The sequence below is a fragment of the Corvus brachyrhynchos genome, unplaced genomic scaffold (assembly GCF_000691975.1).
Source record: "Corvus brachyrhynchos isolate BGI_N302 unplaced genomic scaffold, ASM69197v1 scaffold331, whole genome shotgun sequence".
NCBI lineage: Eukaryota > Metazoa > Chordata > Aves > Passeriformes > Corvidae > Corvus > Corvus brachyrhynchos.
The window spans coordinates 539,251-565,773 of record NW_008237229.1 but is presented as its reverse complement, the minus strand read 5'-3'; the positions used below and the strand labels follow the sequence as shown (position 1 = coordinate 565,773).

Here is a 26,523-nt window from a genome sequence, read left to right as displayed (position 1 = left end):
TGGCCTAGCTTGAAACACAGCCTCCTTACATTTCCAGAATGATCTGAAGACACCGGTAGAAAATCACAAGTTCCTGAAGTCTGATTTCCTGCCTGTGGCTGCCTGGCTTGAAATATACATTGGAATTATCTAACATCCAGGATTTTGTTATACCTTGGAGCTCCCACTAAATGGAAGGAAAATTTGCAAAGCTGGTTGAAAATGGTGGGGATCACGTCTTTCCTTGAACTTCGTGAGAAATTAGGACTCCTCATGGGAATCCTGGCACCATTTCACCAGGAACACTAGCTGCCTTCGAAAGCAGACCTGTCAGAAAGCAGCCTCAATAACTGCAGGCTCTCCTGCACTACCAGAGACATGGGCTGAGTCATTTTGCCAAAGAGCTAAGTAACCACTTTCTTAGAGCTTTGAAACCTGTGGCTCCCAGACATCCCTACCTCGCTGTCATGGATGTGATGAGAAACAGGCTACTCAGATGGCAGCTCTCCTTCTAATCTAGTAGTTGCTTCAGGTCCTGTAATTTTTTCAGCTGTGCCTATCACATAGGGGAGGGCGCAATTTTTTGCCGTGGTGTGCATCTTTCCCTGGTGTGTGAGTCACAGTGAGATAAGGTGAAGTGTCTGAAAGACATGCCCGCTGATAGTGATGACTTGATGACTCAAGCCTTGCGGATTTTCTAAGGCATCGATTTCCTCCTGGGAGAATTAAAATAAAAATCCCTCCATTTTACACTTCAGTGATGGATGCTGTGTTTTTGTAAAGCCTTTATACTGCCAGCAGCGACTACTTAAGTACATACTACATGCTGTGGTTAAATCAGTCAATGTAAATCTTCTTGGATACATTTATCACCACCTCATCCTTTCTTCTTTATTCTTCTCTGGAACAATTTGTGCAAAACCACCCATCATTCCAAGACATCATTCAGACAACATCAACCTTCATGAAAAGCTAAACCATGCAGGCAAGGTGGCTACATAAACGTACTGGAATGTATTAGCCAAAGCCCTTTGTCCAGAGTTCCAACTCAGTAACCGGTGTGTCATGCATACATGAATGGGCATCGTCTTTTACTCTGTGGACTTTGCACTTGGTAAATTCAGGCATACCCACAGGTAAAGATACGGTATCATTTTTTTATAGGTGGAGCATAGGCACCCGATGTACTCTAATCTTGTGTTTGTTTATGCTCGTTTATTAGCTAGGGTTCTCAAGTAACAGAAGTGTTAAGGTGGTGTGGCTATGCCATGAAATGAGTGTATATGCACTCTGACCACTTAGAATATGATATCCTTTTTACCCCAAATCCAGATTTTGTACTTCAGACATGGCTTTTGTTTCTTATCACCTCAGTGGGGTTATAACCCACCATGAAGAGTATCACCTGGGGTAGGACATCTTCATGTTTGTGTCCCTTCTTTTCAGTTCTAAACATTCTTTTCCCTCTTCAGAACTTTGTAATCAACAAGACATTCTGGCTTCATCCTCATTCCAAGAAACCTATTTCTCCTTCAGAAATTTCACCACCTAAAACATTGAAAAAAACAAAAATACCGGTGGGGGGGAAAAAAAATATATAAAAATGTTTCCTTTTCTAGTATGTTTGTCACAAGTAAACAAGTTAATCTGTTGAAACATTTTCCTACATCAATATGAGTTCATATTTCCAGCATATCTCAAGACTTCTGTTCCTTCTTACTGAGATTATGGGGAGAACCATTCTGGTGTCAAAGGTTGTGGTGTAGGAGGGGAGCTGGTTGGGTGCCAGCAGGCAGTTCAGGTTGCCACTTTGAAAGCAAATTTTCCTTGAGAATCAGGAATGACTTAGAGAGTGTGGCAAAACTCATAGGACAAACAGTATCTCTAAAGGGAATGCTGCCAGGAAAGCTATTTAATTCGCATTTGAGTTTCTGACTGTCTCAAGAAATAGCACATCAAAGTTACATTTTTATTTGGAATGTCCTTCTTTCTGAGGGCTTATTTAGATTCCTTCTATACATTTTATGCTTTTTTTGGTAAATATCTATGGTGCAAAATTGTCCCACATTATGAGTGATGAACACACACAAGAACTTGGGTATTTGGTAGAGATTCTATAGGTTTGGTGACAACTTGGTTTTTTGCAGAGCTAGAATATAGAAATGCACTGTGTCATCCAGGCTGCATCCATTGCTCTTTCTTGCTAAACCCCTGTGAGAATTCCCAACATATATTTGTCAGCAAAGCTGCCAGTGTCTTTGAAGATGACAGGAAAAAGGGGTTACTTTTATAAGGTGATTAACTTATATTTCAACCCTATTAAACAAGTCAAGAGAAACTGTTACTATCCTCCTAATATTTTTTTTATTTATTTTTAGTCTGTAACAACAATGCTATCACTTGCTCCCCAAGTCATGTTATATTGACCAAGAGGAAGGAATGTGATGTTCGTTTCCCTCAAGGGCATCTCTCAGACATGTAAGCTGACTTCCTTATTGATTGGTTCTTGTCAATATGTAATTGGAAGCGTAGGGATCATTTCTGTTTTAGTCTGTAACAGATCATTTCCCCAGGGTACTCTACTTGATGTAGGGGAATAGGGATTTAGTTGTTAGGTATTTATCTTCTTCTTTAAATATGTATTTTACTGATGTGGAGGGAGCAGGAGTGGCACTGACTAAGTGAAATAAATGTGAATTAAATTGACTTTAGGGGAAAGGTGTTTTTGTTTTCTAAAATTCCCAATGTAGCAAAGAGAAAGGTTGAGTGTTTCATCATAAACAAAGTGTGTCTCAAAGAACTTTTCACAGATAATGGGAGAGAGAAAGCTCAGGTTCTCAGGGAGGTTTTGAGAAAAGAAGGTCAGTACTTTTCAAAGAAAACTTTTTTTTTTTTTTTTAAGTCTTTCAGGCAGTCTCAGGGATAAAAAATGAGTAATCTAACAGCCAGAAAAAAGAAATCTTTCCCAAGCTGCTAAATGCTTAATACCTAACCAGGAGCCTCAAAATTCTCTTCGCCACACTAAATAATGATATCTTATTAAAAACTTGTTAATTGCTGTGACACTAAATGCAAGTTTGTACAGGTCTCTTACACTTCAAGTTCTGTCAGTGTACTATTTTCAAGTTTTCACAACGTCTATGTTACAAAACAATTCCAGTAACACTTCTACACCTATGTCTTGAAAACACAATGATTGAGTATCAGGAGCCTGTCTTCCTATTTGTACAAAATACATAGCAGTGGTAAGTGATAATGCAAACTAATCTGCATCAAGACCATCTGGTAGTATCAGAAATACAGGCAATAAGGACTTTGCAATAAGGACTCTTCTTAATTGAAACAGAGGAAACCCATTCGAAATAAATATGAAAAAAGCTATATTATGCCACATTATGCTATTACTTATTCCTTCTGATCTTTAACCTGCTAAATGTGGTTAACTATTGATTTCATAGTTTTTAGTGAAAAGTCTTACTTTTGGACAGTGAGAGAGCATTTATATCAAGCAATGATTTTATCCCTGGTCCATCTGGAAAAAAATAGTAGATCAAAAGAGGACCTTATTGATGGCCAAGAACTGCATTAAACAGTGAAGACATCCATCCTATCACCGATGTCAAGTCCTTAGGGAGTAACCAGCACCAATTAACAAAGGCATTTGTACAACACCTTTAGGTAATCTATCCTCCCATGAGTGTTTTAATGCTTTTAAAGAAAATTATTCTGTAGCCTTGTATAAAACAACACCAAGGGGGGATAAAAAAATAGTAATCCTGCAGCTTACTCTTTTCCTTTCAGGGAAGGGAGGCAAAACCTGGTAGTGGCCTGAACAGTTTTGCAGATTAGGTGAGGGGGTGGAGGTATGAAGTAGCTACACAGACTATTTCATCAGCCTTGCTGTCCTGATTTCAGTGCGGTGCTCAGGAGATCACAGCAGGGTGTCCTGTGATGCCCTTTGCAGGGACTGAAGCTGCAGTGGTGAAGATTTTGAAGGCCAAAATGTCAAATACTTTTCCTTAAGTACCTCAAGACACAAACTTCAATCTTCAAAAGGAAAGCAGCAGAGATTTATTTTCCAGCCAATTGTACAGCTCCCCTCTCATCACTAAATTCAACTCCAAGCTAACCTAAAGCACCACAGGCACATGCTTCCAAGCCATGTAAAACATCCCATTGACAACACAAGGACTGATTCATTCAGGGGCAAAATTCTCTTTAAACACCTAAGGACAGAACAGCATTCATTTCAGATTTTCCAACATACTGATAATAGTTAAGGGGCTTACTTAGGCTTTCCATTAATTAAGTACATCACCTTTTAGTTCACAGTTATGTACCTGGGTTCCCTCTTGTTTATGCACAGCTGGAGGTAAGATAAGTAATTTTTTCAAGATCATTGTAATTGCTTTGAAGCAGGGAACAGATCCTGCTGGGTATCTTCTACCAGGAACCAAACTCCTAACATATGAAACCTCTTTGAAATACTGGTTTCTCATTGCCACAGAAAAGTGGTGTTCTGTACTGTTATTTGAGTTACAGTATTTCTTGTGTACTGCTGTGTATCGAATTTGTCATGGTAATCAGAAAAGTCTTAGTCCAAAGCCCCTGTTTTTCCTTAAAAAACCCAGCTCTTCATTCATAGTCCTCACAGATGTGGTAAAAAGTTTGAAAATATGAGCCAAACAGTGCAACAAACTGTTGGTGTGGTTAAACACCTCTTGAAATGATAACACTAACAGGAATGAAATACTGCATACTTCTTAAGTGAGTGTTAATTCTTAACTCCTAGACACGAGTCTGAGGGAGGGACACAAAGCAAGATGAAAAAATAAATGTACACCAAAATAAAAACATACAAAAGAGGAAGTATCTTATGAGCCATACTAGTTATTGCTGCTATACAAAGCAACTGGTAACTGGAAGCTCACTTTCTACTGAGAGCTACTATTCTTAATTTCTAAGCAGATGCTGGCCACTCAGATCACTCTCTTCTAATGGATAAATCAAGTAACTTAGCAAAAGGATTTTCAGATCCTCTTTTTCTGGTTTTTGGAGTTCACCTGGACTGCAGGATCCCCCAGGAATGCATTCACTTTCTGCTAAAAGGCCAGTCACACATGTTTCAAGCAGCATTTAAATCCCAGGCAAGTAATCCAGAGACTGCAGACAGCCCTTTTTCAAGAGCAAATGATGTGCAAAATGGGAGCTATTTTGTTCTGCTTTCCTGAAACCAGAGATATCCCCAAATCAGAGGCATTTAAAACATTTATTAGCATTAATCATTGTAGGTTAAATAAAACACAAAAACTACATTTTAGGGAAAAAAATATTATTAGGTATGATACAGTTAATATGTAAAACAGAAGGTAAAGTATTAACAGATTGCAGCATCCCATACATGAAGCAAGTGGGTCCAGCCCAATCAAAGCTCTTATTTAAACAAAACAGAAGAGTACCTAGCAGGTGATTTTAAACTGGCAATTTATCACTGACTCTGGTTTAAATAATTAAGGGTAGGTAAGTAAAATATATCACTGTACTGAAACAGTCTGATGACAGAATGCTCACATATGTAACCTATCTAGCCACACTTGTTCCCAATGTGCCATGAAGGATTAGTGGAAACATGGGATGACAGATAAGTTTTTTAGGTATTGATACAGACTCATGTTACATTTAAGCACCTTAGATAGACATGCTGTACTGTGAGCAAAAACAGTAAGTTTTTTCTTTTGAGTGTCACTTTATTACTTTTGAGTCCCAATTCCTGAATAATAACAACCCTTTTTAGATTTCTCAGTCTGCAAGACAAACATTTTCTAGAATATGCCATTTTCACGCACAAGAATGGCAAGTCAACAATTGTACCTATGTGTATCTCTATCTTCTTGCTACCTTTGATCCACAACTTTAAGTTCATAAAGGTGAAATGATCATTAACAAAAAAATGTACTTACAGAATACAATGTGTAGTATATGAGAACCAGACATAGTGAAAAAACACTACATGTCAGCAGAACAATACAAAAGTGTACTTATATACACACATATATGCAGAGCATATACGGAAACTAGTTCCTTCATAATTTTGTTTTTTAAACTAGTTCACGACAAGCCAGAAAAGCAAGTCACCCACAACTGGACAGTCACAGTCTTGAGTCATGGTGCAAACAAGCTCCACCAAATACCCTTGGCACTATAGCCTGCGCCTCAGTCCTGCTGCCAGCTCTCTTGAGAAAATCAGTCTTGGAGAAACCCAGCACCAGCTGGCTGACCAAGAACTGCAGCATTGATATTATTATTATTATTATTAGAGAAGATCAGTTACACAGTCAGGTGCTCCAGTACAGTAATTTAGCTTTTCACCAGCCATTAACTACTAAGAGGAATTCCAGTTGCTGCTGAAACTTTCAACTCTGAGATTGGGGGTTTTTCTGTCATTTTTCTGGCTGTTTATGAAGGGTGGTGGTACTTTCCAAGCAACACAGGCGACCAATGGAAGCAGAAATAATGAATTTTACATTTTAAAATCACTATTTTTATAACAAGCCATTGCCCCATTTGAAGAGACATGTTAAAGCTGCACCTTAGCTTTGACAAACAGCGGAGAGGCAACAACACTGTCAAAGGTGAGCCCTGTGTTCAAAGAAAATGCGAGATGCTCTGCACAGCATATTGGCCTGTTATTTTTCTTCTGGCTTCAGACTTCCCCACTGAAGCTCCCAGTAACCCAAATCTCAAGAACTTATACAATCAGAATTCTTATTAATTTAAATATTTTTCTTGTCTAAAAGCAGAATAAAGTGATTTAGATTTGCCCCACCAAAAGCAAAACCTATTTAATCACCATTCAAATTTTAAAATCTGTCAGAGATCCACTGTAAAAACTTTCAATTTTAAAATATTTTACCATTTAACTCATAAACCTGTTCTTATTCACATACTGCTCAAAGCCAGCTGTGAGATCTGGTTGTTCAGGACAGTATCTCATAAAGATCAGCATCAATTGCCAGTTCGAACATAAATTAGAGCATAGAAGGTACTCACAAAATTGTCTTACAAAGCTTTCAGACATCTCAGTTAGGATTTAGTAAGTTTTGAGATGCCATGTTAAAAAAAATATGAATATGTGACACTGATTTACAAAAGCTTAAAAATCAATTATGGATATCTGCTATATGTTGAACTAAAGTTTATGACACCTCTGAAAACATGGGTTCAATCTCACCTTGTTTTCTGGGTAACTGGTCTAGCCTCTTACTGTGTTTTACTTAGGAGGAATCAGATCTCTTCCAGCATTTGGTCATAGACCCCATAAAATGTATGAACCTGTGATGTTGGTAAGTTTGGTATTTCCTTAGCACTGAAGGCCAGGTTAAGCTTCTCCCTCCCCAGCCAAGTGAAAGAGCCAGGCATCCCTGGCAGACTTGCTTGTACTGGGATGGAATTAAATGTTCCCCAAAGGAGCCTGTCTCCCTTCCCAGCTATCAACAATGATGATTACTGAATTTTCACTTAAATAACCCTGGACTATCAGTAAAGTAGTTGCTGCAATGAGTCAGAGACGTGGATCATATAGCAGCACACCTGAAAACTGGAAGTTTACCCAAAATATCCAAGGGCATATTTTCTAGTATGAGTGTTTCCAAAGGAGGCCAAAGTATATGAGAAATTGATCATATGTGAAAAAACAATGCAGCGTAGATTCTTAGATAAAATCCAGAGGGATATTTCCCACCTATACTACTTCAAGCAATCTGGAGACAAAATGTTCCTGTTGATTTTATCTGGCTCTGTTTCAAGCCCTAACAATTAGTGACATTTTATCTAAGCAATCTCACAACCAGCCAATAAGGTCTGGTTTTTTATGTATCAACACGGAAACCATGCTCTAGGCTGCCTACTCATGATTTATTGTGTAAAGTTATTTTTCCCTTTTGTTTGCTTTTCATAAGCCCTCCTGAAAATGTGCAGTGACCACAATTTTCCTCCTAAGAGAACAAATTAATGTTGTGGAATGCAGGCTGGGCTCTGGTTTTGAATCCAACATTTCTTACTCTAATTCCCATTTCCAGTGAAATTGATGAAGAAGATAAATTTGGATTTTATCATCTCAGTCACACACATTCTTAACAGATGGAAGTTAGTGGAAAACACATACAGTTTTACATTATTCCTAGTTCATAACCCTCTGTAGGAATTTTTTCCTATACTGCATTTCCAAGTGCATCACGCTTCAAAGATATCACACAGTGGGTCTTCCACACCACAACCCCACACAATTGAGGAGACTACTCCACAAATTCAGGGAATTCTATTTGTAAGCAAAATAAAACATTCAGGTTTGTTTTATTAGACTCCAGACTCTAACCCCAAATTATATTGTGCTCTCTTATGCAGGTTTTGTACAGAAATATCATTCTTCCAACTCAAAGACCTCTCGGAGCACAGCAGTGAGACCATGAGGAGTGGGGCACTGTGGCACCCTCTTTCAGAAACCAAGGAACAGGCAACTTTGAACAGAGACAAATTTGGTCTGGGGCACAGATTTGGAGGAACCCTGGTAAATAGTGGAGATTAAGCCTGTTTTTATGCTCTTTTTACATTTTCAGTAATTATTGAAGCCCACACCCTGCACAGGGAGTGATTCCAGTCAGCACAGTGGCTGGATTTTCACTTCTTTCTGAAGCACACTGGAACTGTACGGGGTCCAGCAGTTCCCTTCATGACAACTCCGTCTTCCACATACACAGCACTTCCTCACACAGATTTTGACTTCCAGTCCATAAAAACTGCATTCGCTCATCCTTTGGATCCTTTTTTTTCTCTTTAGTTAGCAAATTCAGTCCATTTCTTGCTGATGTTTACTGAAAGTAGATGAAGCTGAAGATTTAGAAAAATAGTGAAGCAGAGTCCAGCTAAAAAGATGGCAGAGAAACCATAAGCCAAAATTCAGGTTTTATGGGGTTTTTTTCACCCTATTATTACAGAGAATACTCTAAAAACATGCCAAGTCCACTTTGCAATTGTAAGAAGGTAAGTTTTTGCAGCAAACCTGAATTTTATATATAAACTGATCTTTTTATTAAAAAAAACCCCAAAACCAATAGTCACTGGTTCAAACAGAGAATCGGAGTACTTTGACACTGTAATTTTGACAGGATATTAGAGAGGATTTTCCAACTGGGTTTTTCAAAATCCCTTTGAAGTAAAGCCTTCTGCTTCTGGTCCTTGTGTTATTGCTCATGGGAAGTGTTGAAATTACTGCTTTCAAGATAAGGAGCCACGTCACTGAGACCACAAAGTCCTTTCTCAGTGAAAAAAAAAGCAAATGGTGCTGTTTTTCAAGTAAACCTAAAAAGATAAAGTTGGGTCAGCAGCACCGCCTACCCGTCTGTGAAGTCTGCCTTCCAAGTTTGATTGCTCCATTGTTACTGTTTTCATGAGGATCTAAGGGTGGAATTTGCCGACCTGAAACACATGAGGAGACATGAGTTCAATTTTCCTGATACAAGAACAACACCTGTGCAGGTAACAGAAGAATTTAGGTTGCATAAGAATGACTTACAGATTCTAAAATGCATAAGTGAAACTTCACAAGAAAATTAACAAACATCCATACCTTGAATATTTTTCCTTGTATCCTGCTTATAAAAAAAGACTTTCACATTAAAAAAAATGAAATAAGGCTATTGAGAAGGCATGAAGTACACTGAAATTATATTATCCATGTATTTTAAAAAAATAGTTATCTTACTGAGCTCCTTACAACTTAGAAAGAGAAAACTCTAATCCTTCTCCTAATTCCATTTAAATGTGAATGGTGCAAGTTTAATGACATTGTGCCTGTCCTAAATCTGCATGCCATTTAGTCCTTGCACACTGGAGTTTTACCCAGCACTGTAACTAAACACATGGTGCCTTTACTTGACAAAGAAAAATAGATCTGTTCTTTCCATTGAATCCCTTCCTCCTTTCTAGGGGTACCCACGTCTTTCCAGCTGACAGCTTCAATTACTTAACATCGCCACCACCCCCTCCCCCACAAACTCTCCTGATTTTTTAATCATCTTATGGAGTAATATTTAAAGTGTTTGAAAGAATTTCAGCCATTACAGGAGAGCTAGAGATCTCTCCTGGAGCAGAAGGGCACTGCTCCAACTCCCTCCCCTGTATGCCCTTTTAGTACTGCTGCATCTTTTGTCTAACTGGCTTCCTATTAGTGGACAACATACAATGTGCTTAATAAGAAGAATTATAAATGGAAAAAAAAGATTCTCCCAGGTCCAATCCATCCTGTGTCTCTCTCTGGTGTGCATCTGGCTTTTGCATTAAACCCTTGTGCGAGCTCTCCATCAGTACCTTGAGATCTTACAGTCGTGGTAATGCACTTTCTCATCATTTTGTGGATTTCCTAAAATTTTTTTTCTGAAGCTGACTCCATTTTTTATGAATTACTCCTGGGTTTACCATTACCCATGTTAAGTAACATGAGTTAAAATATTTAACACTTGTTTCTTATATACCACTTTCAGAGAACACAGAGTTCTTGTGAACAGCTCATCATAATCCAGGTGGATTTTACAGTTTAGATTTCCCCGTCCTTTGCTTCAGTTATTCACAGCTCTCTCTTACCAAATGTTCTATGAATTATGTACCTATGTTGAAGCCTGAGTCCTACAAATTATTTGGTGGAGTGGTTGTGGGTGGGTGAGTTAAAAGCATTCAGGTAAAATCCAATCCCAATGAAATCAGACAGCAAAATTTGATCTGTAAAACTTGTCCTTAAATTACCTTTGGCCAAGATTCAAATTTACTCTTACTCACTTAGTTCTGCACAGGTATGACTTTTAAAGCAGATAATCTTGTGTGTTTGTACAACTGAATGAGAAAGGGAAAAATCCTCATGTTACTAAGGTAAAGATACTGTATTTCGTCCAACAGAGTGAAAAATGTGTATCTTGAGGGCCAAAGCATGTATAAGCACTGACATTACAATTCTGAACTCTATTCAGGACACTAAAATATCAACTTCACATTCTGCTTAACATTCCGTTCAGACTTCATGTTTGTAAAGTAAAATAAAAAGCAGAATAGGTGGTTATAGACCCAGCTGTTACATGCATTAGTTCTGTTGGCTTCGTTTGGAGACAAAGAGAATCCACTAATTCTTAAAACTCTAGAGAATCTGAAGAACATGGTATCTGTGAGAGGCTTTCCAAGAAGGCAATGCTGTCGTCATAGAGACCTGCAGGGAACTTCTGCATTAGGTACCTAACACTTCCAAAGTGCTTTCAACTCACTCCCAGGGTAATAAAATCCTGTCGATCTGACCCAGACAGAGCACAGTGTAGCTAAAACCCCTGGAATCTACATGTTTCCATAATCTCCCATTAAGCAAATACCCTCTAAACATTTGATTCTTCTAACAGTAACTTTGGAAGAGAAGAGCTTTAATGTGCAAACTAGCCTTTCATTTTAGAACTCTGCATTAAACAAAGACATTAACTGTATCTGTTTTTCATGCAGCTTTTCATATTTCTTATGAGTTTCAAGTCTTTTCTACAGTACTCCTGATGTGTATGCCAAGAAGCAGGCAAACTTATCTCTGAAGCAAAAACCTTGCAGGCTTCAAGGTCAGTAAGCAGTTTGTCCAGTTCAGACCAGGACACAATATATGTTGTTAAGAATCACCCACATTTAAGTAATTTCTCAAAACAATAAAACCCACGCAGATAACAACTATAAATAATAAAGACAAAAAAATCTCTAGACCTATTTGCTGGTTAGTTATTCTAGCCTTTGAACTTAAGCACTGTTTGTCAGGAACTAGCCATGTCTTTTGCTGTTTTGGTATCACCACCCCCTCCTTGAACTCAATGCAAGGAAACAAATGTTTAAACAGTCTAAACTTTTACTTTTTCGAGTTTGAGAATATTTTTTCAGTGGGTGATTCTTCTCTCATTTATTATTTTCTTATTACCAGAATTATTAAAACCATCAAGTTGAATCATTTTAGTTTACCCAAGCAGCTTTTACCATGACAGGAGTAACTACCTTGGAGCATAAAGCTCAGTCTAACAACTGAGAACCAGCTCTACAGCAAATGATACAGTGATTTTTCATTAGGCATCAGGGAAAGTGAATAAAAAAATCAGTCAGAAATCTAACTGTCTTTTTTCCCTAGACCTCCTTGACAGTAGGCAATGTAACAGAGGAAGGCCCAAGCAACAACAGAACACTAAGGATGAGCAGTGAAATGCTGAGCTTGCACCTACACTTCCTGCTTCTAACCTAGCTCAATCACTACTGCCACCTAAAAGCACTGTGATCATCTCATCTTGTCATTCAGCTTCTGATAAATACGGCATCAATATTGCTGACACCAACTCAAATATAGCTGGCACTGAGTCAGGATCAACAGAGGTCACAAACTGAATTAATTTTGGAAAGTATATACTCATTTAAAATTTGTATCTCACTGGCATCCATAGTCTCTGTTCCAGAGCAATAAAAAATACCCCAGTATCAAATACCATAAATTAATAATGCTGTAGGATATTTCTTTCATGCAGGTTATGTCAGAAAGAAGCAGCAGTCCTCTGACATCCAGCCCTGCAATTCTCATGCTGAAGAAATAAAAACATTAAGGCAATCCCTCTTCAAACTGAAGACTGCTTGGTAAAGATTGAGTCAGCTTAAAAGGACCATGAGAGATTGAACTTGTAGACTAATAGAATGGTTTGGGTAGGAAGGGACCTTAAAGATTATCTAGTTCCAACCCCCCTGCCATGGACAGGGATGTCACTCACTAGATCAGTGTGCTCAGGGTGTTATTCAACCTGGTCTTGAACACTTCCAGGGATGGGGCATTCACACCCTCTAAGGACAACCTCTTCTCATCTCTTGCTTGACTTAAGATGACAAAATAGACCACAAACAGTCTTCGCCCTGTTTTGAAGAGCAGGACACAACTCGCCAGCTTGCCAAAGATCTCCAGGAGTGTGTCTTAGGATTCCAGATGAAATAGTTAATCACAAGGAATGCATGCACATTTATCTAAGAATTCTGCAGCTGAACTGGTGAAATGAGGAACTCGAAGATAAAATATTACTGAGGTGGTATAAAAGTCCCATATGGTTCCTATTGCTGATATTCCTACAGACTAAGTTGCTGACTGCAATTTAAAATTTGATTTTGCACTATTATTAAATATATGATTATATATTTTGGTTTCATTTCACTAAGGTTTAGACCATGTTTCACAGATTTTGTGCAACAAAATTGTTTTGTAACCATCCACCTCTGCGCATTCCCAAAGAGGTCTTGGTGTCCTCCATTCTCTCATTCCAATAAACACTAGTGTGTAAAATAAAAAGTGTCACAAGAGACTGCTCAAATGTAGGGTTACAGAAAATGTCACAGTTCTGAAGTGAATCATCCAGATTAACAGATGAAAAGCCCTAAAGCAATTGCATCTCCTCCTTTCTGGCATGTTTGAGTCGGGCTGAGGCAGTCCAGGATGAAGGTCAGAGTCTTCTCCAAAGCCTGGTAGAGTTCCAACTCCTGCTACTGAATCTGAGATTTGTTAAGAGATTAATCAGCATTGTGGGCGTTGCTGTTCTAAGAGTGCCAGAGGCAAAGAGATTGGGAAATGGGAGGGTGGAATAAGAGATAAACAAAATGGGGATGAAGAAAAATGAAAACTGGAGCAGAGAAGCAAGAGAGACAACAGAGACTGGGTAACAGCTCATTGAGCAGAACTTGAAGAAATACGGACAGGGATTGCTCTGCTGCAGCTGGAAGCAGAAGGCATCATCACAGTAACAAAAGCTGCTCTCTTTATTCCTTTTTGAATGTGATGCTCCAGTTGGAAGCTGTGACATTCACTAGCATGAAAGGAAAGGTTGGGATCAGCCTTCAAACTGAGCATTAAGGCTGAGTAAAACACTCGCAACAGTTACCATGCTGATAAAGGGACAAACACAACAGTGCATCGAACAGATAACTCATTTACTGTGGAAACAGATGTGTTGTGATCAACCTGAGCTGGCACAACCAGATGATGAAGTCAAGTCCCAAAGGCTCACAGAATATGCTGAGTTGGAAGGGACCCACAAGAATTATCAAGTCCAACTCCTGGCCTTACACAGGACACCCCAAGAGTCACATCATATGACTGACAGCATTGTCCAACTGTGTCTTGAATTCTGCCAGGCTTGGTGCCATGACCACTCCTCTGGGGAGCCTGTTCCAGTGCCCAACCACTCTCTGGGTTAAGAACCTTTTCCTAATACCCAACCTAAACCCAGACACAACTTCAGGCCATTCAAGAGTCCTGCTATCTAACACAACAACAATTCTGCTAAGGATAAGAAGCAATCAGAATGCCATGCAGTGGCTTTCTGTGCTGTTCTTTCCATTTTCCTGAAAATCATGTACAACATAATTTTTAGGGGGCTAAAGGAAGGTGAAATCCATTTCACTCTGCCCCAGAGCAGCAGCCTGACAGCTGTCAGAGCTCAGGTGAGCTTTTCTAATGGCTCACCTGAGAAAAGGTTAACTTCTTCAAGCAGTGGTACAACAGCTATACAATGGCCAGAACCTCCTCCTCAAATTGCCAGCTGTGCCACAGCAAGATGAGCCCCTGCAAACCTCATTAATAAAGAACAGCCATCTGTGAAGACAAGGCAGAGTGAAGCAGGCACATCTGATCCAACAGTTTTGGCAGTTTTCTGCACCTGTAGGACTTAAGACAGTCCCATTTCCTATCTCCCCACATTCTTTCATGCTCTGAAACCCATTTCTGTGGTATTTTAGAAGTTTCCCACATGGGTTATAAAGCTTGGCTCACTAGTCTGCCTCTAGTTCTTTCTTCCCCCCATACTTATAGTGAGGTTAAGATTTCCCCAATTGACAGAGATGACTATTTACTCATGTTGTAAGTTTTCATGCACGGGAACACAATAAATTTTACAATAAAATCTATTGCATAACTAAACATAGTTAAGTTGCAATTGTTTTAATACTCCTAATAGCACAGCTAAGAGCATCTAACACAAGAAATTAAAGCCTTTGGTTTGGTTTTATTTAATGCAAAAGCATAGATTGCTGACACAAGTTCTTGCTTAGGGGAAGCAGCAATACAACAACATTTTGCTCATTTAATTAAAATCTCCAGGAAAAACCCAAACAAATATTTAAATCCTGCATGTATCAAAGTAAACAACAGTATTCCTAATTACTTTAATTACTAAGAGATCCAACCTTGAATCAAGGTCCTGCTGTAATTAACTTTGGGCTGTGTTAGTTTATTTACTACTGTTTTAAGTTGAAGAGCTCTCCTTGGTTGGAGAGAAATCCAGTACCCCACATGTTTAACTATAGGAATAGTCTAAAGGTCAGTAAGTTTTGCTCTATTCACTAAAGTTCGAAAGCAAGAGGACAACTAATCCTGGAACACAGGGAACATAAACTGTAAAGAATATAACAACCTCAGATGTAAGTTTGGACAATGTTATTCCATGCTTTCACACCCCCTACAAAAATTCAGTTATGAGTTTGGACTACCTTAAAAATTGACATACGTGAAATTTCTTTGTAACCTAAATGTACTTTCTTTTCTTAAAACATCTTTCATAGACCTCTTCAAAGTACTTCACAGGTATCTGCAGATCAACAGATAAAAGGATGAAAACCACCATACTCACTCACAAAGCTTGAAGACTGTTAATCTGCAATTTCACCCATCTGAGTCAGTGCAAATATTGAATGTCTGTTGGAAAGGATCCCTTCCCCATTCCACAGGTATTTCATACTTTCCTCTTTAGTTTGTCCAGTATACAACTGGTTAAACTGTAAACTAGAGATTGAGTTTGATTTGGTTCTTTTAATCTCCCAGTACTTCTAGGAAACAAGTATTTGGGTTACATTAAATATTCAATATATGAGCTGCTGGCAAGGCATCAGAAAATCAATAGCTTCATACATTTATAACTGAGCATTTACCACATGAAAGGCTGAATCCCAAGACAGAAATTCTGCTCTCATTAGGAAGCTTCATCTAGGAAGAATGTTCTTATCTGGATTTTTAAACATCAGCCTGTCTCTCCTTCTCATAGTACAAGCATCAGTAAGAGCAAGCATGCTAACTACTCTTTGCACAGTCTCCATAGCGTGGTTCTGACAACGTTCTTCTCCACTTTCTTCTCACCCTCAACAGAAAATGCTGAAATGCTTCAATCTTGCCCACTTTGGTAGCACACCAATCTCCCACTTTTGTTGGATGGGGCCTTAAGCAACCTGAGGTACTGGGTGGCATCCTTGCCTGTGGTAGGGGAGTTGAACTAGATGATCTTTAAGGTCCCTTCCAACCCAAACCATTCTATGGTCCTATGATTTTCCAGACTTTAAAGAAAATAACACATGGCCGTAACATTTTTGTTTGTTTTGTTTAAACACAAGTTTATGTCATGCTTCACTTGGCTAGGTATTCTTCAGTGGCTTGCTTGTCCCACCAGCCTGCTCCCCTCTGGAGCTCCTGATGCAGCCTGGTATAAACCTGGGACCCACAGCCTCGGCTCTGCTGTGCACCCAGGGTGGCTTTTATGTAATCTGCTCTTTCCTATCTGGGGCACCTTCACACTGAGGTAGCAGGCAACACACACAGGCTGAAGAGAAACAGCTGGGTGTGTACCAGATTTGAATAAGGTAGCTAAGGCTTATTTGAGCTGGTAAATGAACAGGTGTCTGAGAATTGCAAGGGTTTGATTGCCACTTAATGATAGTACACGTGGGGCAGCTTGTTTAGTCTTTGAAAACCAGCCAGGCACAAGCAAAGGTCAGTGGGCTAAAGTCCCACAAACAAGAAGGGGCAATACAGAACGGGTACGACCCCCTGCACAGGCACAACTTTATTAAACCGCTATTGTATAATACATCCCTGGCATTTTTGCTGCTGCCAAGGTATAAACTAGCAACAAGGAGCCACTGTGCCTATGATTCTTTTAAGGCTGAGAATAAAAAGTTAATAACATTTGTTCCTATAGAAACAGCTATTAAGAAAGAATTACTAGAACAAATGAAAAAGCACTAAACTGTTAAGCCCTTTTTATGTCAAAAACCTTTAAAGAAAGACATTGGGAAAAATCTAGCTCAAATTGGGAATATACAACTGTATTAAAAATATTCGTTTCATGTTTACAGAGACATAAATCAGTCACGTGATATTTCACAATCACAGAAAGCTTTCAGCCAGGCACTGCTAATCAAACCCAGGCTAAGTGCAGTGGCTTACCGTTTGAAATCCCATGGGTACAACAGAACCCAGGAGCTGCATGCAGCCCATTACTCAGCTCAGCACAAACTCCCCAGTGCAGAGAACACTGATTTTGCTGACTCCCAAGCTCAGTGCCTCCTCAGCCTTATTTGCCCAAGTACAGGGACTGCAGAATACCTCTCCTGCCAAATTTGACCCATTTTCAAAAGATCAGAAACTTTTACTGATTCTAGTCTTTCACATCTTGTATTTTCTTGAGACAAATTAAGGATGATGGATTTGTGTTGAGACCGTGCTATGAAGACATCCCTCTAAGCAGCCAAATCCTCAAATTCTGAGACAAACTTATTTAAAAAATATTTTAAGCACAGTGTAATATAATAACCTTAGAAATGAAGCAAACTTTTTATAATCTCTGTAATTTTTCCAAGATTTATCTGGCTATCAACAAAACATCCCAGTTCCCCTTTTTTTCTTTACACCTTCTTTCTATCATTATGAGTACATTTTTTCTATCATACTATACCACTCCATTCACAACATTATCCCTGGAAAGAAACAGTTGTTAGACATCTCAGAAAGGAAAAATATTTATGTTAAAATGCCCCTGAGAAATGAAAAGCATAGGCAAGAAGGAGGTAAACTTTTTAGCTAAAATAAAATGAAGTCTACCCTTTGTGCTTGGGCAATCGATTTCAAGGAGGATTTAATAGAGAAATTCTCCACACATGTTGGAATATCCTTTCAAACCTCGACTGTAAAACAGACAACACATACAGTCTACCTGCAAAGTCCAAGGTAAAAAGAAATTGCTGCTTCCTTGTTCAGAGGCCAGGGAGCTGCACCATGCCCTTCATAAGCAGCACAGGGAGAAGGGCAGGAGCTCTCAGGCAGCATGAAAGCAAAACTAAGGCTGCAGCATGACTTTTAGGGCACCACACAAACAAAATTAGTCAACAGGGTAGGAGATACGGCCACAGGAGGGTTTCATACTATGAAAAGGCAGAAATGCTGCTATGCAACTTGGGCAGAGACAGACTTTTTTGGAAATTGCAGCAAGACTGAAGTGGTGTAAAACATCAGAAAGTTACTTATCCATACCCTCTGCCCAGTCACAACCACACTAATTAATTCTACTGCTAATCAAGCATTTTTCACTTGGTTTCCATTATATTTCTATCAACATACTCTACCAACTCTCTCCTTTCTCTCTGCTGAGTGTTTGATAAGGTCACACATAGATCCACTGAGACCAAATATTTCTATATATAGAAGTAATTGCCTGTGGAATTAAGTGCACTTGCCTGGGTATCTAGTTCATACTAAACTTAATTTAGCTGATTTTCCTCATCTATTATATTCATTATTAGGGACGGTGCACACCGCCAGCTGCAGCAATGCCTATCAAAGATGGAAACTAATTATCTAATTACGTGGCAAGAATGAGTTCCTCTGCAAGAACATCCACAACCATCAGATGCAGACAAACAAGTAAACTATCACAGCAAAAAACTAGTTCCTCCAGACAGCCATGTAGCACACACCTCCTTTTTAAAGGAGGCAAAAGAATGGTAGTGTATTCTAGGAATACTGGTTCTCATTAGCTATTTCAAATACATCCCATGTAAGCAAAACAAACAGTTGAACAGGCCCCATCTCAGGTAAAGTGTGCTAGATAACATCAGCTGACTACAAATACGTGAAATAAAACAAAATAAAATAAAATAACTTCAGGGGAACAAGGCTGAGTGTCTGGACATGCTGTCTCCTAGGTCTCTGCACCCTAAAACAGGATTCAGGGAGAGGAAGAAACACCAGTAGTGGAAGAAGATCAGACCTTTCAAGGAAGAAGATCAGAAGCTCTTAAGAAATCTTAACCCATACAAGCCTGAGGATGCATAGGGAGCAAGGCCATTCTTTATCATCCCTGTTGTTTTTGAAAGGTTATGGAAAAAGGTGAATGTTTTATCTGTCTTCAAACAGGGCAATAACAAGCCATGGGTCTACAGGCTGGTTAGCCTCACTCTGCTTCCTGGGAAAACCACAGAGCAAATCCTCTGAGAAGCTGCTTCTGAGCACAAGAAGGTGAAGGACCAGTCAGCATGGACTTATGGAGGGTTAACCATGTCCAGCCATCCTGGCTGCCCTCAATGACAGCATGACTGGGAGAGCACTGGATGTTGTTTACCCTGACTTTGGCAAGGCTTTTGATACTTCCCCCTACAGCACCCTGGTACGTCCAAGTTGGGATGTTACAGTCTAGAGCCTTTACGTACTTCAGAAAGGACAAATGCCAAGCACAACTTGTGGGAAGGAAGAGCCCCTGGCTATGAGAGAGGCTGGGGACTGGCTGCCTGTGAAGCAGCTCTGCCCAAAAAGGACCCGAGGGAAGCAATCTGAGCATGAGCCAGCAGCGCACTCTGGCAGCATAGACAGCCAGCAGCAACCCACAGGAGCCAAGACAGAACCTTGGGCACACTGGTTATCCCCTTTTAGATGTGGTCTAACACCAGCTAGGTCACACTTGCTTTGGGCCTGCAATACAAGAAAAATGTTGACAAGCTGGCACAAACTCAGAGGAGGGCTGCAAGTCAGGGAGGGCTGGAGTACCTGCCCTGTGAGGAGAGGCTGAGGAAACAGGGCCAGCTCAGCCTGGAGACAAAATGGCTTTGGTGGGCCACAAAGCTGCCTGTCAGTACCCATGGAAAAGGGCTGCTGAGAAACTGAACCAGGCTCTTTAGTGAGGTGCACCCAGGACAAGGCACGAATTGAATGAGAATAGGTTCTGGCTTGATGTGAGGATATCACTGTGAGGACTACTTAAACAACTGCCCAAGGAGGTTGTGGAACCTCTGCTTTGGGGCCCAGCCAGACAATGGCCTGAGCAATCTGGTCTGAATTCACTACCAAGTCTGCTTGGGCAGAAAGTTGGACTCAAAGTCTCGTGAGGTCCCTTTCAACCCTGCAAGGTCCTTCCCACTTGCAAACAGTGACCAGCACTGGAATCCCTGGAAGGAAAACTGAACAAGACAGTCATGACAAGTGCCAGTCTCATCATGTTTAGAATGCCTGGAGAGAAATTTATCTGTTTGGGGTTTTTTTGATGTATTCCACAGCAATGACTACTTTCTACTTACCAATGCCCTCCAGGAGCATTTATCAACATTTAAGATTTTAGCAACATGATGATAAGATCAACATTATTGCCTCTACAGCAAGCTTGGTCTGAAACAGCAGATGTGACTCAGGTCAGGATTTATATACAGATTTAGAAGGAACAGGCTTACCCTGTATCTACTATGTTTTGCTCTGGTGTATTCAAAGTTGTTCTTAGTTTACATCTGCATAAATAGCAGCCATACCACAGGCTTTGTGGGATTTATTGATGTCCTTGGGGAAGTAGTTTATAGACATGAAACAGACAGCTATTTAGAGAAAACCTCTAAACAATCAAAATTAATTAATTAAAGGGAACATTTACTTACTTATGCCTTGAAAAAGTTCTTCAATGTTAACAGCATTCTTTGCACTGGTTTCAACAACAATTGCACCTATAGATTCTGCATATTCTTTGGCATCCTTCATAGGAACCTCCCTTGAAAAAAATTAAAACATTTATAAATAAAAGAAACCAAATCTTAAAAAAAATTTAGGAAAAAACACTAAACAACCCCAAACACAGCCTGATCAGAAAAACATTAATACGCTCTTCTCTGTAAAAGCAGTACTATCTTTCTTCATATGGCATCTAGATCATCTTATTCAAATATATCAAGATTTCAACAAAATTGATCAATCTGCAGATTTCTGGGATTTGCTGTTGAATCCATGCCTTGAGAAAAGGAAGATAATTTAAAGAAAACCACATTTGTTCATATTTTATATTTGACTATGATGAGAAAAGCATTCTCTACATGCCAAATGTTCAAGCAAGATAGGGTGCAACTGTTGTGGATGAAAATGGTAAGAGCATCGTATGTCTTGGTCTTTGCAAGCAGCAAGGAAACGAGAGATTCTGAAATAAATATGAAAGCCACCGACTTTGAGCACATCAGCAACAGCAATCTGTGAGTGACAGTTCACTGGGGAAAGACACCATTCTGTGCCATTTCACCAAAGTGACACCATCTTCAAATCACAAGTAGAACACCCTCATTTTGCAACCAATAGTTCATATGTCAAAAGCTGGCAAACGCAGTTTACAACATGCAAAAGACTGCTGCTTTAAACAAGCAAGCCCTGTGCTGGCCTTGTATCTCCCTGAGCCACGTGGCAAAGGTGGATCTGCCCGTGTACGCTGCTATCTTTAACCACCTCTATTCCTGATTTTGGAGCAACAGCAATCTGCACCAACTACTTCACCCCACAGCTCCAATGTACCAATCCAGAGACTTCTTATACTATTTCCTCTCAGTATCAGTGTGTCAAGCACATCACTCAGCTTGGTGTCATCAGCAAACTGCTGAGGGTGCACTCAATCCCTTTGTCTGTGTCATTATTGAAGGTATTAAATAACACAGGTCCCAATATGGATCCCTGAGGGACACCCCTGGTGTCCATCAGGACTCTGAGCCATTGACCGCTACCCTCTGGATGTGACAGTGTAACCAACTCTTTATCCATCAAACAGTCCATCCATTGAATCCATCTCTTGCCAGCTGAGAGAGAAGGGTGTTGTAGGGATGTTGTTGTGTCAAAGGATTTACAGAAGTCCAGATAAATCATGGAATAAAGAAATATTATGGATGCATAGAGTGACGATCTGAGCACAAAATTCTCCTGAATACTCTTAACCAAGGATCTGTAGAAATTCCTTCGAAGCAGAGAAGAAATTTACTTCAACAGAGCACCAAGAATTGCTGATAGCCTATTAACAACATCAAGGAAAAGCAGTGTGACCCCTAAGTGTTCCAAATACATCTTGGCAGCTCAAAATCAAATTCTAGATGCTAAACAGGGAGGGTAACACAGTCAATAATTATGAGAAATACATTCATTCCTACTTACATTATCTCTTACACTAACAGAGATGGCAGAATCAAACCAACTTGAACTGGGTCAGCTTGACCTGTTTTGCATCTATTCACATTGGTCTTAAAAGCAGCTGTCTCTCTGATATCCAGCAAAACATCTGCCAAAAGCTCTACAAAACCAAGAGGAGACGCCAAATATTCATACAAACAGCAGCTTGCTCTTGTGTGCTCACATCATCTTATTTTTAAATTCTCTGTGCCTAAAGGCATGTGTATTTTCTACTCATTGGAAACAATCTGATAAATTGGTGACAAGTTTCACCTAAAACCATTTTTACTGAAGTAAATCTGAAGGCATAAAGCAGACTGAGAATGCATACAGCTGCATGCACTGCATAAATCAGATTTCTGGAAGAATTGTGAAAATACATCACATATGAGATAGTCTACTCTCTATTTTTCCACCAAAATCTCTTTAGCTGGACATCACTGGGTAAGTTCAGAAAGAAAAAAGATTGGGGGGATGCAGAAAGAACAACTGCACAAAAAAATATTACCAAAACTATTCATAATTATGGGGAGAAAAAAAGTCCTCTCCCATAAAAACCAAGAAGATTAAGAGACATTAGCCCATGGAGTACAATGAGGACCATTCACACAGCAAAACAATTTGTGCAAAGAAGAACTGCACTGGCTGAACAGGAGCAAGAACTGGATGATCAGCAATCAGTAAACTACAGATAGCGGTTGATATTAACATGGTGGGAAGATCACAGATCCCAGTTGCTCTGTGAGGAACCCCAGTACTTTCACAACATTTCTGGGATGCAGGATTTTTTTGGTCTTCAACCTGCCTCTGGTGCAACAGCATTTAAGAGCTTGCTGTATGGCAAATACTTCCAAAAGCAGGAAGAGGGCTGGTTAGGGACTCATTTGCAATTGCTGCCATTTGTCACCGTCTCTGCAGGTATTACCCTTGAGTTAATCTGGTAACTGTATTGCTGGGATCACTTAAGCAATAAATTTAAAAGTGACTCTCAGAGCAACCAAAACGCCTGATTTGTGCTAACTGGCTTTTGGTTTTATTTTTATAATCATCCTTTCCTCTTTTTTTCGTCCTTCGCATTTGGAAATTTTTGTCTTGTGGGACTCAGTTTCACCATGTTGACCAGCATATCACAACACCATGTAGGAAATGCCAATACATCTGTGTCCCTGATTCTTAGCCCAACAGAAACCAGAAGTTTTCCAGAATCAGGGCTTGTTCACTACTTACAGAAAGCAGTGGGCTGCAGCTTTGTGTTGGTTCATGTCTGACAGTGGCAGAGGGGAGAACAAAACAAAACCCACACAGGTCAAACCCTCATGTAGGCCTTGATTCAATAAAGCACTGCAGCACTTACTTGAAGTTACACACATGCTCCAGAGCCCTGGTGAATCTGGGCCAAAGTAACGATAACGAAACATATGGGTATGTATTTGAACAACCATGAGAGCCTATAAGGTCATAAGGGGAAAGCATCAGATATGATCACTGAGTTTGTACTCACAGATGAAGCAAGAAATAATAGTCATGGACTGACACACAGAATCACTACTGTACAGCAGAATGTGCTTCCAGTTCCTGAAAGGATAAATGCAAATCCAAAATAGAGCTAACAAGCAGAAGAGTGATTCTAGCTTCACTCTCATTCCAAATAGTATTATCTCAGCTCTTCTGCAGGGGTGTGGATTCAACCCTCCCCTCTTTTTTTATCTAGGAGGTTCTTTGCTTCACACAGGTGACAAAAGTTTTACTTGAGGTTACTCTCCAAAAAACCCCCAAGATACACCCTCTACATCCAGTATTATGAAACAGTTCCAGTTCTTGCAAATCACAAGTTCTCAGAGTTCTGTGATTAATATTTTTCTACCTCTTGCCCACCCTCTCAGCTTTACACTACAGGTTTTGCTCATCACTTAGTACATTCTGCACCTTCTAACTGAATGGAAGGAAGTAAGGAAAAAAAAAGAGAACCCTTTTCCATTCCCAACGATTCAGCAGATAAAGGATGTAGAGATTGTACAAATACAGAGGAAAGGCAGTAAAAAGGAGGTTAAAAAAAGTACATAATTCAGGTTGTGCTGTTGTTGTTAAGGTTGTGCATTGCTAGAATCACTGATGTTATTATAGGTGGCCAAAATTATATACTATTATAACAAGGAAGCAAAATTGTTACCTGAAGGGAAGAAACAATATAGTTACTGCAATGAAAACAACAACAGCAGGTATTACCTGATATCAGAAAGATCACATTTGTTTCCAGCGATGGCCATTACAATGTTTTCAGGACCATGTTCTTTTAGTTCTTTCACCCATTTTTTCAAAGTATGAAATGAATCCTACATCAGAGAAATAACAAAGTAAGCTACCAGCACGCTTTCTGCCAAAGTATTTGCCTGTTTTTAAAGTGGAGGAGTACAGCTTTGACAGTATTAATGCTAAAATAATTATATAGATCACAAGACTAGAAGATCATTTATCTATGCAATTTGCTTTTCAAGCTCTAGGCCATAAGACTTCTTCAAATTAATTCTTCAACTTGGATGCTCTCCTCTTTTCCCCTTCCCCTCCTCCCCACTCCAAAGCAGCACCGAATATTAAGCTTCCAGTGATGAAGAAACTACCCCAGCTCATCCAGTAGCTAATTTCCTTCACTTTTAATGTGAGCTTCATTCGTCTAATTCACTTCTGTCCAGTGGCCTACCATCTCAACTACTGTCATATTTCTGGTAATATCCAGGAGAGCTTCCACTGTGATGCCCACCTCCCTACATTTCCAAATCTGTGATCTGGTAAACCTCAATTTACTCATTAGGAAACTGAAGAGAGAGGTTATGATTCACTTGGCTTTCTTCCCCTCCAAGCACAAAAATCAAACTCTCTCTGATGCTACCTACCTTTTAATAGTAATTTTTCTATTTCTTTACACTAGTGAAGTAGTAGGATTAAGATCACACTTCTTTCTGGAGATTCTAATTATAATGCACAATTGAAATTATTACTGACAAAGCGAGCTCCCAAATATATTGTAAATAATTTTTTCCCCTTCAGAAATGCACGTGACAGTTGTGTCTAAATCAGCAATAGCTGCATCAGTATCACAGAAGGTAGAGCTGAATTTTTTGGGGAAAAAAAAATCCATTCTGCTTTAATGATTAACACTGAATATTAAGCATCAGAAAGTGAAATGCAAATCAACCTTCCTCTCCTATTTCCTCCTCTTTATCCTGAGAGCTGTTGCATATAAGCTTGGAGAAAGGCTGGCAAAACAAAATTTCATTCTTACAATATATTACAAGATCAGCTGTAAGATATTTAAATCAAAAGTATCAATCCAGCACGATTCACTCCTCCTCACCTTTTCCTGGCACATTAGCAGTGGAGAACAGCACTGCTGCACAACAGTGACCACCACCAGCAGTGACAGATCATTACACTAATGCACTGGGGAACCAAACCAGCCCTCTCAACTTAGCAGTAAATAATGCAATTGGCAAGAAAGGAATAAAATGCTAGGGAACTGTCCTGGCCATCCATCCATTAGCACTGTCTCTAACTCAGCTACATCAGCAGGGGTTTCTTCCAAAATCAGTGAAAGAGGCATTCAGCTGGAATCTCCTAGCCTCCTCTGCCTGAGAAATGAGCCAGAGAAGTTAGGGACCTAAAAATACAATTTTCATTCCAAATGAATAATGTTGAGACAAAAGGCCAGAGACTCATTATTTCATTACCAGTTTCAAAATTAAGACACGATGCCTGCAATACAAACATGAAATTAATATGCTTAGATAAAAATAATTAGTTTTAAAATCAGTAATATGCAAATAATTTCTGCTCAGCTGATAAAGCTAAGAGCTGCTTTTTGTAGGAAAAATTCAACTCCACACAGAGAACATAGGTGGTGGTGGTAGGGGGTGTTGCAGGATGTTAATCCTGTCTACTTAGCCAGAAGAAACCCAAAGAAACATTAACAAAATGCACTGTCCAACCTTTTGTCTACATGAAGTTGAAACAACACAGAAGCAGGACTTTTTATTTAATGTTTTAAGGCAGTTGGACACCTCCACCCAGATCTACATAAACAACCAAAGCATATACACCCCATACAAATTAAATTCTGCAATTGTGGGGTTTAACTCCAGCTCAGGCCCAAATAGAGAAGTTAACACAGGCACAAAGCATCCCAAAGGTCTTACCTGTTCGGTGATATCATACACTATCACGGCTGGTGAGGCCAGCTCGCAGGA

General features: G+C 39.6%; 1 protein-coding gene across 1 annotated transcript in view; it reads right to left on the bottom strand.

The window, feature by feature from the left end:
- The window catches only part of RAB31 (RAB31, member RAS oncogene family), a 45,824-nt gene that overhangs the window by 796 nt on the left and 18,505 nt on the right, over positions 1 to 26,523 (bottom strand). Inside the window, exons 6-9 of the mRNA XM_017729434.1 lie at positions 26,473 to 26,523; positions 24,509 to 24,615; positions 20,746 to 20,855; positions 1 to 9,453 (exon numbers count right to left, since the gene is read on the bottom strand). The exon at positions 1 to 9,453 is cut by the window's left edge and continues 796 nt beyond it; the exon at positions 26,473 to 26,523 is cut by the window's right edge and continues 33 nt beyond it. Coding sequence (XP_017584923.1) covers positions 9,356 to 9,453; positions 20,746 to 20,855; positions 24,509 to 24,615; positions 26,473 to 26,523 — 366 coding nt within the window. The 3' untranslated portion in view covers positions 1 to 9,355. The remainder of the gene's footprint in view (positions 9,454 to 20,745; positions 20,856 to 24,508; positions 24,616 to 26,472) is intronic.